Consider the following 15797-nt stretch of genomic DNA (forward strand, 5'->3'; position numbering starts at 1 on the left):
GCTTGTAATGCAGCTATAGTGTTTGTTGTGAATGCAGTTAGACGGTTGAGCCCTCAGGCTGTCAACCTTGTGCTATCTTAAGTCTACACCGTGTGTAAAAGGTAATTCGTTGTGTATCTGCTGACTGCCACGTATACAGAAAGGGGTTGTATTTTCTCAATAAAAGCAGAGACCCGGCTATGTTTGTTAAGCTTTCAACTCTGAGCCATTCTTGGTGATGGTTGATACGCTTCATTTTTGCAAATCGTATAATAAAGTGTTGTTTGAAAGAATCTGCAGTCTCTCTTCCCTTTTGATTAGATATTCCACAACACGTCTTATTTTACATTTTCGTAGCATGTTAGGAGAATTAGGTTAAGGTTATGAAAAGGGTTAGGGTTAGTTAAAATGAACAAAAATAACTTTTGACAATTTGACCAAAGCTGGATTCCTTTTAGCCAGGACCCCTTTTTCAGAGACGTTTCCTTTGCACAGGAAAAATGTGGCCTTTGATAACATTTCATGGAATTCTACTACACATTATATGACTGGAGAAATTAGCTGAATCTCTTTTAATACGATGGTAGACTATGCCACTAAATTAAGCGCTTAGTGATAATTTAGGCTATTAATATCTAATCTATTCATAACATTAGGAATAGTAGGCTTACAATTGTCTGCAAATGCAATGATAGAGGCATGCAATCCATTCTTATAAAGGTGCATTTTTTATGGTGAAAAATAGCTTCCCCAAAACTTTAAACTCACACGACACATGCTAATTGCTAAACTACAAGCTATCTTGCTAATTTTGGCTAACCTGGTGTACAAAAGGCTGTGAAGTATTTGTAGGTAATCATATCAGTAATGTTAATTCATCATATGAGAGTTGTAGCTCCACCCACCGGTCAAGTGGAGCAGAGCATGCTGGGCGATCTCCAGCTCAGAGAAGAAGATTAGCTCGAGAGAAGTCCAGTGAGACAAAGTTCTAGCCATCCTTGTGTTTTCCCATCAGTTATCTTTCATTTTGTTAGCCAAGGTCAGTGTGCGTCCTTGTTGATATTTAAGTACATATTTCATATCTTTCAGGTGTTTATGTCTGAAAATGCACTGCGACATTAATGTCATATTTATGGTTATGCTAATTGTAGTTTCTACTGCTAGCTATTGTGAGCTGGCTAGCTCTGTAATGGCTATCTTATAATTTCGGACATTTAATCCAGTATTTGTTTAGGATAATGTCCCCCGGTGCGTCGTTTATATGCCCTGTAATTGTATATGTGTATGCTACATCATTATATGGCTATTACATTGTATTTCACTGTTTAGAGGTATTCAAGTTCATTGTGCAGTTGTAGCCCTGTACTGAAGATGATGGTACTATGCTTTGTAGTACACGTGCAGCAGCACCCCTTAGATCTAAAATTAGTAGAGTCTCGTTGTATTGCGCTGTATGGTCCTGTATAACATTGTCATCATAGTCATGTACTAGCCATGCATATTGTTTATAAGAGATGTGGAAATTATATTCTGTCATTCACTATTGTATCTTTATTTCTCTCTTGCAGACCACACACACACACTTTGGTTGAAGCAAGTTGCAAGACCACTAAGTGCCTTAGCCCACCCATACTACATACACTGTGCGGTGCTGTGTTGTGCATGTGCATCTTCAGCGTTATTAAACCACCTCAACTGGAATCCTACCTGTCTATCATCTGTGCCCTTACCAGCACATGGGAGCGAACACATGAAGTAAAACCTAACCTAAAGAATACACAGTCCATCAAGTCCTCACTTACACCTGGTTAGCATAACAGCTTAACTAAACTCGAAATCGATCAGACTTGACTTACCAGTGATGACATGATCGTAGCAGACCTGTTATTGACAGCTGTCTGGGTTCAGGTCTTGACGGGCAAATACGTTTCTTCACTTTTCTGACCATTCTTGAGTCTTATCTTGGTTTCACCAATGGTGTTTCATGATTGCGGGGAATCTGTAAGCATATTTTTTCCGTTGTCTGTCCTTCCCTGTTAGAGCAGCCAAATACTTTACAGAAAATTACCGTGGTGACGAATCAACTAGTTTTAGGCACTGTTATCATGCAGTTTGGGGTAGCCACTTGGCTGTTATTTTCAGAAATATTAATGCGGGGGCCTTCCAACATGGCCGCCAGGAGGCGTCGTACGTCAACTGCAAGCCCTCTAATGTCACTCTAGTAGCTAAAGATCCTAAAAGCACATTATCAGAGTGGTGTGTGGGGAGGGGATGGGGAGCCCGGGAGGAGGATGGTACCACAGATAGAACAATGAAACAGCTGTATCACTGGATGTATACATCTAAAGCACCCTGTTGGCATTTCCACTCACCACCAGATATGGTGATGAGAGAGAGCTCAGTGCCAAGCAGTGTGAGAAGATGGAGCGAGATGGCACATTTTATCATCGATAGAACGCTTGAATTTAGTTATTGCACATGCGCACATAGTAGACATTCCCTAACGGAAATATGCAAATAATGCTCGAACGCGCCAATAGGATCTTGCTAACTCGTGCATGGCTCTGCCCACTTCCTTGCCTCTTCTACCCACTATGATTTATTTGCTCCGCTGTGATCTATCATCAGATAATTATAAAACATATTTTTTCAATTAACCTCATTGTTCTATCTGTGGTGGTACCAACGATCTTTATAACTAAAAGAGCATTTAGAACTGGCCTCATCTGCATATTTCCGTTAGGGAACGCCTACTGAAATGTGCGTAATAACTCAATTCACCTTTGCACTCCTGAACAACGCGGTTTTTTAAAACTTGCAAAATGTAAAGTCTACAAATTTTAGTCCACTCTTTACATAACATATTTTAGTTTTGGAAATAGAAAACTATTGACATCAAATGTTTGATCGAATTTGCAGAATGTCAGCCAAAATCCATTTCGTTCCATCATTTTTTGGCGGCAGCGGTACAGTACGACATACCGGAAGTACTGCCAAGCCCTCATCCAGTGAAGGTTGCCAGTTCGAGTGAAGAGAGTAGAGCACGTGGATCGGCGGAGAGAGGTGAGAATATGACTGTATAGTTTTATTCAACAGTCACTTTTATTGCATTGTTTTTATCTACCTGATAAGCTGTAGATAGCTGAGCTGACTTAGCTATAAATTAGCTTCGATGCAACCAAGAGGGTTTTTACATTGTGCTGGACTGTAAAAACGATTGGTTGCATCGAGGTTAGCTACTGTGTCTGTCTGCAACGTTAGCTAGTTAAAGTTAACTATAGCTAGCTAGCATTTTATCGATAAATCCATTTCAAGTTGTCATAATGACATGCATGAACATAATAATGTAGCTAGCTGTCTATGCTTATTATTAGCCAGGGTAAGTTAGCCATAAAAGCAACATGGTCGCTTTAGCCAGGCCTGCCAGTCAATACGATTTCCTTGCCATAGACGTCTTAAATGGTCTCAGCTTCTAATCAAACTAGGTACGTATTTTAGCTAACTCCTAATATTTCAATCTGCACTGTTAAATTGTAGTTTGGTCGTAAATTGATGTAGAAATCATTATCAGACATCTGGCAGATTAATTTTATAGCAATGGCTTCCTCTATGTGCACAGTCATTGACGACCAGGAAGTGCCAGCTCTGACCTTGATGGTATAGTTAGGGCTGTCAAAGCCATACTATAAATGATCTCTGCTGACGTGTAGTGTTGGCAACCATAGGAAATATCATGCATAATGTAGTCCTGAGAGAGACATCTCAGTACAATTATTATTAGCTAACATAAACTGATTTACCTGGACATGATGAAGAAGATGGGGATTACTGTGTTTTAACTCCTCATGATTCCAAAAAGCGTGTCTGTATATTTGGTATAGGGGTCCTGGTTCTCTGAAGCCTCTAATCCCCAAGCCGACTAGGTGAAAAATGTGTAGATGTACCCTTGAGCAAGGCACTTTTTAAAATATTTTTTTATTTTTTTTTATTTAACGTGTAAGTTGCTTTGCATAATAATGACTAAAATGTCTTAAGTGTGCTATACTTGTGACACTCATGGTGGGTGGGTGTATTGGGGTGTAAAACTGTTTCTGATGGGTGTGTGTATTGGGGTGTAGAACTGTTTCTGATGGGTGTGTTCTCTCTTGCCAACCACAAGGAAACGGTGGGAGAAATGTATGTATAGTTAACTGGTTCTGACTTGGCTATGCCCCACTCAGAGGCAGATTAAAAATGAATAATTCTCAGTTGATGCCGTGAGTTTCTTAGCCTTGCCCCAGATCTGTTTGTGCTGTATGGACTTTGATGCTGTGACTATCAGTTTGTCAGGTTTGGTTATTTGTGTGTGTGTGTGTGTTTTGTCTCCAGTGTGAGAGAAGGCCAAGGTCTAGTGTTGAGTCTTAGCAAGGTTAGGGAGAGAGGGGAAGAGATAGAAAAGTTCTGCCTGCTGTCTGTGTGTGATCATTTCTTGTGTTGCGTCACCTCATGTTGGTTGGTAGCAGAAGTATCTCTGTGTCAGTTTGTGGCTTTGATTGTAACTTCCTGCCTGAAGCAACCTGCGCTGCTTGACACAACTAAACTCTGTATTTACACAACAAATATTCCTGGGCCTGACGCGTATCACTGGTTCAGTGAATGACTGATCTGTTTTGTGTCTACAGTACAGCCCTATTCTCCATGAAGGGTTTATTCATTCCCTCCATCTTAACGTGTTAAATGATGGAAATTCTGTATTGCCTATTGCTTACACCAATCCAATGATTTTAAACCATGAGAGGGAGTGAAGAGGTACAGACTAGAATTCTTCATGGATCCACCTGTACTCGAATACCCAGACCCAATACAGGACTCGGGTGGCTCTGGATCCAGAATTCTAAAGAATGTTGTGGTTCTGGGTTGCATCTGATATGATTGTCATAGATCTAGGTTATATGTCATTTTAGCTGACTTGTCCGGAAGGGCCTTTGCAGATCTGGGAATACTGCAGTAGAGAGAGAGATTAATTAATTTAATAATTTATGCAATTGCTCTTGCTTTACGCGAGAGTGGAGCATGGTAGCTTGTTGTTGGCCAATCATGAATTATCAAATTGGAAATTGGCGCCATAGAGCCTCGTTCCATGTGTGGCAAAAGTAAGGAGATATCTAATCAACGGAAAATGGAATTAAAATTACAGAATTAAAAGGCGAAGGACAGTCATTGTAGCCTAAGAGCCAACAGGCAGGCTACTTAATGTTCAGAATGGAGTTATTTGTAACTGTAGGATCAGAAAGTGCAGGCACTGCAGCCTCAGTTAGCCCAGCTAGCTAACGTTAGCTACTTTAACTTCTTAGGGCTGCAATCCCGTTAATTAACGGGGTCGATATGACAACAGCCAGTGAAAGTGCAGGGCGCCAAATTCAGGTCACCACCAACTCACAGAAAAACAGCAATTTTTCCAGCCAAAGAGAAGCCACAAAAAGTGCAAATGGAGATAAAATGAATCACTAACCTTTGACAATCTTCATCAGATGACACTCATAGGACTTCATGTTACACAATACATGTATGTTTTGTTTGATAAAGTTCATATTTATATAAAACAAAATCTCAGTATACATTGGCGCGTTACGTTCACTAGTTCCAAAAACATCCGGTGGTATTGCAGAGCCACGTCATTTTACAGAAATACTCATAGTATTCGATGAAAATACAATTGTTAGACATGGAAATATACATATACCTCTCCTTAATGCAACCGCTGTGTCAGATTTTTATTTTTTTTTACTTTACGGAAAAAGCAAACCATGCAATAATCTGAGACGGCGCTCAGAAAAGAAAAAAATTGTCCGCCATGTTGGAGTCAACAGAAATCAGAAATAACATTATAAATATTCCTTTACCTTTGATGATCTTCATCAGAATGCGCTCCCAGGAATCCTAGTTCCACAATAAATGTTTGTTTTGTTCGATAATGTCCATTATTTATGTCCAAGTAGCTACTTTTGTTAGCGCGTTTAGTACACAAATCCAAACGCTCGTGCAGGTCCAGCCGAACGTCGGACAAAAAGTTATATTACAGGTCTTAGAAATATATCAAACTAAGTATAGAATCAATCTTTAGGATGTTATCATAAATCTTAAATAACGTTCCAACCGGAGAATTCCATTATCTGTAGAAAAGCCATGGAACGCAGGTCGCTATCATGTGAAATGCGCATGACCAGGACCTGGCTCTCTGCCAGACCACTGACTCAAACAGCTCCCATCCGGCCCCACATCACAGTGGAAGCCTCGTTCAAGTTTCTAAAGACTGTTGACATCTAGTGGAAGTCTTGAAGTGCAACAACCAATATCCCACTGTGTATTCAATAGGGACTGGGTTGAAAATCAACCAACCTCAGATTTCCCACTTCCTGTTTGGATTTCTTCTCAGGTTTTTGCCTGTTATACTCACAGACATCATTCAAACAGTTTTAGAAACTTCGGAATGGTCTAGCTGTCCTCAGGTCTGTTTGGAATGGGTCTTTTTTTAATATATATATATATTTTGATTTTATTTATACATATCGGGTCCGGGTGAGAAAGCCCCGGGTCCTTATTGGAACGGCTCCAACTTTCTTTTTGGACCCGTGACCACCTCTAATGCAAACTTCAGGGAGAAGGGAGAGGAACGGAATGAGGATATAGGCTCAAATGACTTTAGACTAACCTTCCCTGTTTCTTTCAGTGCCCTTCTCACCCTCTGTCTTCTACCTCCCTCTCATTGCCTCTTTCCTCCAGATTTACCATGGCAGCAACTATTAATCAAGTGAGGTCGTCGCTTTCCAAAATGGTGAGCATCTCTCAAGTACACGCACCCAATATTGGCCTCAGACCCCAACAAACACATCATTTCTCTATTTTCTCTCCCCCACTTTCTTTTGTGTGTGTAGTTTAAGAGTGAGCGGTACAGCCCCTTCACTCTCCAGTCAGACGGAGAGAGCCACGTGGAGGTGAAGCTGTCTGATGACATAGTTGACCACGCCCCCTCTGAGCAGGCAGGCCAACCAGGGGGCTCACCCTCCTACAGGCCCCGCCCCAAGCGGAACTACCACATGTGTTACCTGGCCCTTGGAATCCTCTTTATCTTCATCATCGGTGCATAGTCTTCTTCACTCTCTCTTTTGTCTTTGTCACACTCGCCCTCGCTCCCTGGGCGAATTCGTCTTGCATTGCCCGGTGGGCAGAGTTTGTGTGTTTTAGACCATTCCATTGGTCCTAAAGTAAAATCTACACCCACCCAGAGAACTGGGTGAAGCAAAACAAACCTCTCTTTAACCAATACCTGCCTCGTCTCTGTTTCAGGTTATCTAATTGGCTATGTGAGCCACCGTTCTCCCCTCCAGGAGCCAATCCCTTGTGATTCTGAACAGGAAGAGGGTGTGGCTAAGAAGGCTATCGTAGAATACTCTCTATCCTGGACCAACATCACCAGCCTGCTGGCACGGAGACTGACTCCTGACGCCTTCAACAGCAGACTGAGGTAGACACACGCCTGAAAAGACTAATTAACTAAACTGTCCTGCCTCTCTCTCTGTTTGTCTTTCTGTCGGTTTCTGTCTTTCTGTCGGTTTCTGTCTCTCTCTGACTTTCTCTCTCTCTCTTTCTGTCTCTGTGCAGTGATGTTGAACAGACGAATCACACAGCAGGGAGCACTGGAGACAACATTCTGGGAAATCATGTGTTGGACAGCTTTAAGAGTCTGGAGATGGAGCCCTGGACTGACACACACTATGTCCAACTACAGATGCCCAACAGGTACTCGTACACACACATACTCTGTCTTGCACACGCAAAATTCCACTTAGCTTCTAACGATCTCCCCTCCAATCCCCTTTCCCCACAGTGAGAAGCCAAACCGTGTACTGATTGGCCAAGATGAGGTGTGCCAGCCTAAGGGCTATCTGGCCTATAGCGCCACAGGAAAAGCAAAGGTCAGCCAATCAATGTCCACATTGACTGATGATATTTTGGCCCAATATAATAAGGTTAAATGCTTTTAAAGGGACATGTTGTAACATATTTTCTGCCACTTAATGTTCACAATCACAGTTGTTGCCTGAATCTCACAAGGGGTAATTGTTTTGTGTGTCTGCAGGGCAAGGCAGTGAATGGTAACTATGGGAGTCAGGAGGACTTGGCACTGCTACAGACTCTGAAGGTTGAGCTGAACGGCACCGTGATTCTACTGAGAGCTTCAGGACAGATCAGCCTGGCACAGCAGGTATGGTGTGTGTGCGTGTGCGCGATACAATATGTAACAGTGGATTTTGGTGTTCTTACCTGCGTTTGTGTTTCAGGTGGCTAATGTAGCTGCATTGGGGGTATCTGCTGTGTTGATTTACCCTGAACACAAGACTGAAACTACTGAACTATATGGGCATGTGAGTACACACACACACACCACTCCAGGGTGAATCTTATTGATGATTACTGAGCCTGATCCAGAGGTGCCCTTTAGTTCTGATGTTGTAGCTCTGATTATGTGACGTTTTCCTGTAGGTCCATCTAGGTTCTGGAGACCCCTATACTCCAGGGTTCCCCTCCTTCAACCACACCCAGTTCCCTCCCACCCAGTCCTCTGGTCTGCCCAATGTACTGGCCCAAAGCATTACTGCTCAGACTGCTGTCAAGATACTAAAGTAAGACCTCTCTTTCTCTCTCTCTCTGTCTCTCTCAACTGTGTGTCTGTCTCTCTCTCTGTCTCTCTCAACTGTGTGTCTGTCTCAACTGTGTGTCTGTCTCTCTCAACTGTGTGTCTGTCTCTCTCAACTGTGTGTCTGTCTCTCTCAACTGTGTGTCTGTCTCTCTCAACTGTGTGTCTGTCTCTCCCCAGACGTATAGGTGGGCCTGATGCTCCTCCCAGTTTTAAAGGAAAACTGGACAATGTGAAGTACACCCTGGGAGGGGCCAGTAGTGAGGATGTCACAGTGGAGGTGAACAACGTGCTGCAGGACACCGAGATACACAACGTCTTTGGAGTCATCAAGGGCTTCATTGAGCCAGGTACGTGTGTGACCCCAGCAGGAATCGAGCCTAGGACCATGGTGTGGTTAACACGATGATCTTTCCAACCGAGGCACACAGTCTTTTTGAGTGGTCTATCTATGAACACTATAGTTTTAGGAGCAATGTTTCATCTCTATGCACTAGTGACAGGGTTTTGTGTTAATTTTCTTGTGTGTAGATCGGTACGTGGTACTGGGGGCTCAGAGGGATGCGTGGGGTCCAGGCTACGCTAAAGCCACTGTCGGGACCACACTGCTACTGGAGCTGGCTAGAGCTGTGTCTGAGATGGTGCACACAGGTAACACACACACACACCAATCAATGCATTTTAACACACACACACACCAATCAATGCATTTTAACACACATACACACACACACACCAATCAATGCATTTTAACACACACACACACCAATCAATGCATTTTAACACACACACACATACACACACACACACACACACACCAATCAATGCATTTTAACACACACACACCAATCAATGCATTTTAACACACACACACCAATCAATGCATTTTAACACACACACACCAATCAATGCATTTTAACACACACACACCAATCAATGCATTTTAACACACACACACCAATCAATGCATTTTAACACACACACACCAATCAATGCATTTTAACACACACACACACACACCAATCAATGTATTTTAACGCACGCACGCACACACACACACCAATCAATGCATTTTAACGCACACACACCAATCAATGCATTTTAACACACACGCACACACACACACACACACCAATCGATGCATTTTAACACACACGCACACACACACACCAATCAATGCATTTTAACACACACGCACACACACACACCAATCGATGCATTTTAACACACACGCACACACACACACCAATCAATGCATTTGAACACACACACGCACACACACACACCAATCAATGCATTTGAACACACACACGCACACACACACACACCAATCAATGCATTTTAACACACACGCACACACACACACACCAATCGATGCATTTTAACACACACGCACACACACACCAATCGATGCATTTTAACACACACGCACACACACACACCAATCAATGCATTTGAACACACACACGCACACACACACACCAATCAATGCATTTGAACACACACACGCACACACACACACCAATCAATGCATTTTAACACACGCACACACACACACCAATCAATGCATTTTAACACACGCACACACACACACCAATCAATGCATTTGAACACACGCACACACACACACACCAATCAATGCATTTTAACACACACACACACGCACACACACACACACCAATCAATGCATTTTAACACACGCACACACACACACCAATCAATGCATTTTAACACACGCACACACACACACCAATCAATGCATTTTAACACACACGCGCACACACACACCAATCAATGCATTTTAACACACACGCGCACACACACACCAATCAATGCATTTTAACACACACGCGCACACACACACCAATCAATGCATTTTAACACACACGCGCACGCACACACCAATCAATGCATTTTAACACACACGCGCACGCACACACCAATCAATGCATTTTAACACACACGCACACACCAATCAATGCATTTTAACACACACGCGCACGCACACACCAATCAATGCATTTTAACACACACGCGCACGCACACACCAATCAATGCATTTTAACACACACGCGCACGCACACACCAATCAATGCATTTTAACACACACGCGCACGCACACACCAATCAATGCATTTTAACACACACGCACACACCAATCAATGCATTTTAACACACACGCGCACGCACACACCAATCAATGCATTTTAACACACACGCGCACGCACACACCAATCAATGCATTTTAACACACACGCGCACACACACACCAATCAATGCATTTTAACACACACGCGCACACACACACCAATCAATGCATTTTAACACACACACACATTCTGACATCTGTGTGTAGATGGTTTCCGTCCCAGGAGGAGTCTGGTGTTTGCCAGTTGGAGTGCAGGAGAGTACGGCAGTGTTGGAGCTACAGAGTGGCTGGAGGTGAGAACTGCACAAACGCACTATGTGTAGAAAGTTCCTCAGGATAAAGTAGTGTTTCCGCTAACGGCATTTGATGAGAAAAATATGTCGCTGGACGGCACTGATTGGACCAGCCTCTAAAGTAGCAGTGTATGATATTTAGCCGTGTGTGTTCCTCTCCAGGGATACCTCTCCTCTCTGGACAGAAAAGTTGTCACCTACATCAGCCTGGACGGAGTAGTCACGGGTGAGTGTATACACACACACACACACACACCACCAAAATACTTCATAAAGTATTTTTTTAATATACGTGTGTGGATGTGATCCTCAGGAAATTATGCTGTGAACGCATCTGCCAGTCCCCTGCTCCACAGCCTTCTGGAAAGAACCATGAAGGAGGTGAAGAATCCCATTGGTTTTGGAGAGTCTGGGAAGTCTCTGTATGATCATGTGGCTGGAGTCAACTTTGAGAAGGCAGTGTGAGTACACCTCACCTATCACTCCAATGATATATCACACCAAACATGTGTACAGTAGGTCTAATGTGTGGTATGTGTGATATCAGGTTTAAGCCCATGCAGATGGAAGACTCTGCGTATCCGTTCCTGGCCTTCTCTGGAATCCCCTCTCTCTCCTTCCGCTTCGTCTCTCAGGAGGTGAGAGGCACATTGTCAGGGTTGGGTGTGTCTACAGATGGTTTGATAACCATCTCTAATACAGGGGTGGGTAACCTAGATAGATCTAACATTGTGTGTCTATGTTGTAGGTCTACCCTCACTACGGCACCTCTTTTGACAACAAGGAATACCTTGGTTTCGCCACCGCCCATCACCTTGGTTCCATAGCCACTGGGGCGGGATTGGTCGCAGGTCAGCTGGCGTTACGACTGGTCCACGATCACGTGCTGTATCTGGACGTGCTACGCTACAGGAAGGTTCTCAGTCAATCGGTGGTCAACATCAACCAGCGCCTCAAACAAGTCACCCGGGTTTGTTTTCATGGTTGATTTTGTTGACATTGTAGTTGTTGTTTTTTAGCACAGCCCTAATTATGTTGTGTTACAGGATGGTTCTGCCGAGGGTCTGTCAGCTCGTTGGCTCACCATGGCCCTCGGCTCCTACAGTAGAGCTGCTACTGACCTCAACACCGAACTACTCAACACCGACCTCACGGACACACTGGCCTGCCACAACATCAACGACCGCATCATGAGGGTGAGATATACATATACACACAAGCAACCCCGTGTCATCTAAACCGATCAAGGCCATACGGCTCCCGTTTTATAGTGAACAGAAGTCAATTAGTGGTTCTGTCTTGATTCATAAACTAACATTGGATTCTCCTCTCTCTCTGCCCAGGTGGAACACAACCTCCTCTCACCGTTTGTCTCCCCCAAGGAGGTTCCGTTCCGCCACCTGCTGTTTGGCCATGGTTCCCACACCATGGCAGCCATGTTGGAGGGGGAGGACAGGGAGGCACTGCGGACCCAGCTGGCCCTGGCCACCTGGACGCTACAGGGCTGTGCCAACGCTCTCTCTGGAGACGTCTGGGACAGCGACAACCAGATCTAACGCGGTCTAACTGTGTGTGTGTGTGTCAGGGGCTTCAGCCTCATCCTTGTTCACTTTAAAACCCAGGATTAGATAACGAGGGATTTGTCAGGGGTGATTATGTCATAACGGTGACCCGGAAGTACTGTTTTCAAGTTGGTCCTTCCAGTGTCAGTCACTGGGTTGTCACTATTTATCACAGCCACAAAGTCATTTGTCTTGTAAAAATTCATGAAAAGAACATTTGCTTTTTAGTCTTAATTTTAAGGTTAGGATTAGGCATAATGTTAGCAATGTGGTTAGGTTTAATATCAGATGTTAAGAAGAGAAATTATAGAAATAGGTGGGGTTTACCCGTTTACCCTTTGTGACCGTTGTAACGAGTGAAGACCCAGTCACTAGACTTCCTGAAGAATGTTGACACTGGTGACATCACTGTCTGATCCCTCTTCCCCCCCCCCAAAAAAACTAAAGCCTTGCTCACTACTACAGAGACGACGACCTCTAACCCCTTGGAGCCTATTTATATTTTATTTATCAGTGGCAGAGATCACTATAAATGTTATCAGTTTGATAAAGATATTGTTTATATTTATGAAGTTATCGGAAGCAGTGCCTTCCAGATTTATGGCAGTTTCATGTCGTTAATTTGGGTTAAGAGTTTTATTTATTTATCAGTGCCAGTGCTCACTATAAATGTTTAAATGTCGTTTCGTTTTTTATAGAAGTTATCGGGAGCTATGCCTTCCAGACTTATGACTGGTAGGCGTTCGTTTGGCTTTTGATAAAGTTATCGTTTAATTTGATAAAGTTATCGGGAGCTGTGCCTTCCAGACTTATGACTGGTAGGCGTTCGTTTGGCTTTTGATAAAGTTATCGTTTAATTTGATAAAGTTATCGGGAGCTGTGCCTTCCAGACTTATGACGGGTAGGCCTTCGTTTGGCTTTTGATAAAGTTATCGGGAGCTGTGCCTTCCAGACTTATGACGGGTAGGCCTTCGTTTGGCTTTTGATAAAGTTATCGTTTAATTTGATAAAGTTATCGGGAGCTGTGCCTTCCAGACTTATGGCGGTTATACTGTCTCCTACTACGGCAGCATCTGCTGAAGCAACAGAGTCACGTAAACAGACAGTCTGACCACCCAAGGTCCCATGACAGTTTAAATATTCAGTTTGCCTTGCCGTTTAATATTGAGGCCGACACGGAAGCGCTTTAATACGGATGAAACATTCTGAAAACCTGTCCAGCTACAGATGGTCAGACTTTCTCTGTATACACAACTCTGTTAACAGAAATACACCACCTCCTGCTACCACGCTACTATGGAAACAGAAACCCGCAGCAACAGGGTATCGCGTCAGAAACGTTGGGTCCCGACAGCGGCGGTTGTCATGACTGTCACATTTCATTTTGATTGGCTGAAATGCATGCACTTAAATTCCGAGTGTTCAATTTGGCATGTTTTAAACATGTCAGAACTAGCTACTTGGGCCACATCTGAGATTTCATCCTGTTTTAGAAAGCCTTAAAAGACTGGTTCAAAGTAGTAAACTGAATAGGGTGTCATTTCAGATGCAACATCAAGGAAAACAGGCTCAAATCTCTTTGAGCTGAACTTATTAAACAAGCTTTATATGGTTTATATAGAGTTGTATATCCTGAAATAATATCATTCAGGCAGCAAAAGAGCCATTTCTGTTAACCAGTTATTTTGGAGCAGTTTATATTTCTGATCTGAACCATTATCGGGAGCAGTGTCTTTCATAATGACAAGCATTGATGGTAGTTTTTGCCTACCAGTGTGTGTTTGTATGTATCGGGGGCAGTGACTCCCATATTTCACTGAAGGGTGGAGTAACTTATCGGGAACAGTGTTTCCCAGAGTTTTATAACTATATTTTTCTTTGTGTTCACAGTCTAGTATGTGTGTCCTTTCTGTGTGTGACCTGCTATTGGTCTTGTTCCCCTCTGAACTACTTGTAATGGATAAGTCCTACCTACTGGTGGAGGTTGCTGAGGGGGGGCCGGCTCATAATAATGGCTGGAGCGACTGGAATGGCATCAAACACATAGAAACCATGTGTTTGATACCATTCCGCTTCAGCCATTACCACAAGCCCGTCCTCCCCAATTAAAGTCCCACCAACCTCCTGTGCGTCCTATGGCATGTTACTGTATTTTCCCTTAGAAATGCAATCCCTACAACAGGTATTCCCATTCAGGCCAATACGATTCTATTCCTGTGTATTTTCCCATGCAGTGAATTATCAGACACTGAAACTCCTGTTGTAGCTGTCTGCTAAATATTCTTGTTCTTTTGATTATTGATCACGCTGTCAATCAGGTAACTAGTAACATTTATGTTAGACTTGTCAGTGCTAGTCTGTACTCATACATGTTCATCTGACAGAGTATGGGTGCTTTTTAGAGGTTTTTGTACTATTGAGTTCTAATTTTCTGTTGCGCTTCAATAAACCTTTTGGCTTAGCAATACTGGACTGTGTGTGTGGTTATTGATAATTAATTGTGGTTGTTAGCTAACTATCAAATCACGAATTGCCTAGCTGCTTTTAGCAACGCTAGTATTTACACACTAGTGTTGCTTGGAATTGGCAACAACAAAAATGTATCGCCCGCCTGTAGTTAAATAAAATTATATTTCAATTTAGCCTGTCGATTGTGTGTAAACTTGGTCCTCATGCAGTAGGGAATTTGAGAAGAAAAAAGGCATCTAATGGAACATAAAATATTTCTAAACCTGGGTATGTTGTAGACCCATGCAGTTATTTTCTGTTTACCTCGTCAAAAAAATCCCGACAAATTCTTGTTTTTTTGTGCAGATAGGGCGCACATGCAGGTATTTTCTTTTGACGAAGTAAACGGAGAGGAAGTGGGTCTACAACAGACCCACATTTGGAAAGGAATTTACATTCTGTTAGATTTTTTTTTTTTTTAAATCTATTTACCCCCTGCAAAAGGACCAACTTTACAGACAATCAGCAGAGTAAAATGAAATATTTCATTTCTGGCTATGTTCAAACGAATTCCTAGCAATACTAGTATGTTCATCATGGCAACGCGTAAATACTAGCGTTGCTAAAAGCAGCTAATCTACCCGATCGATCATTTGTGCGGCGCGCTGGCCGCTGCAATGTTTGTGGCC

At 43.0% G+C, this 15797-nt stretch overlaps 1 protein-coding gene across 1 annotated transcript; it reads left to right on the forward strand.

The window, feature by feature from the left end:
• Nucleotides 1–2936: 2936 nt before the first annotated feature.
• LOC115104968 (transferrin receptor protein 1-like) lies at nt 2937–15127 on the forward strand. The gene is made up of 18 exons (XM_029626425.2): nt 2937–3042; nt 6742–6793; nt 6894–7098; nt 7306–7483; nt 7621–7758; nt 7847–7934; nt 8099–8224; nt 8301–8384; nt 8503–8642; nt 8837–9006; nt 9188–9307; nt 11013–11098; nt 11261–11324; nt 11412–11559; nt 11646–11736; nt 11847–12068; nt 12145–12294; nt 12442–15127. The coding sequence occupies exons 2-18, from the start codon at nt 6749–6751 to the stop codon at nt 12652–12654; spliced, it is 2268 nt and encodes a 755-aa protein (XP_029482285.2). The 5' UTR covers nt 2937–3042; nt 6742–6748; the 3' UTR covers nt 12655–15127.
• Nucleotides 15128–15797: the final 670 nt, after the last annotated feature.

This window comes from Oncorhynchus nerka, linkage group LG22 (genome assembly GCF_034236695.1).
Source record: "Oncorhynchus nerka isolate Pitt River linkage group LG22, Oner_Uvic_2.0, whole genome shotgun sequence".
Taxonomy (NCBI): Eukaryota; Metazoa; Chordata; class Actinopteri; order Salmoniformes; family Salmonidae; genus Oncorhynchus; species Oncorhynchus nerka.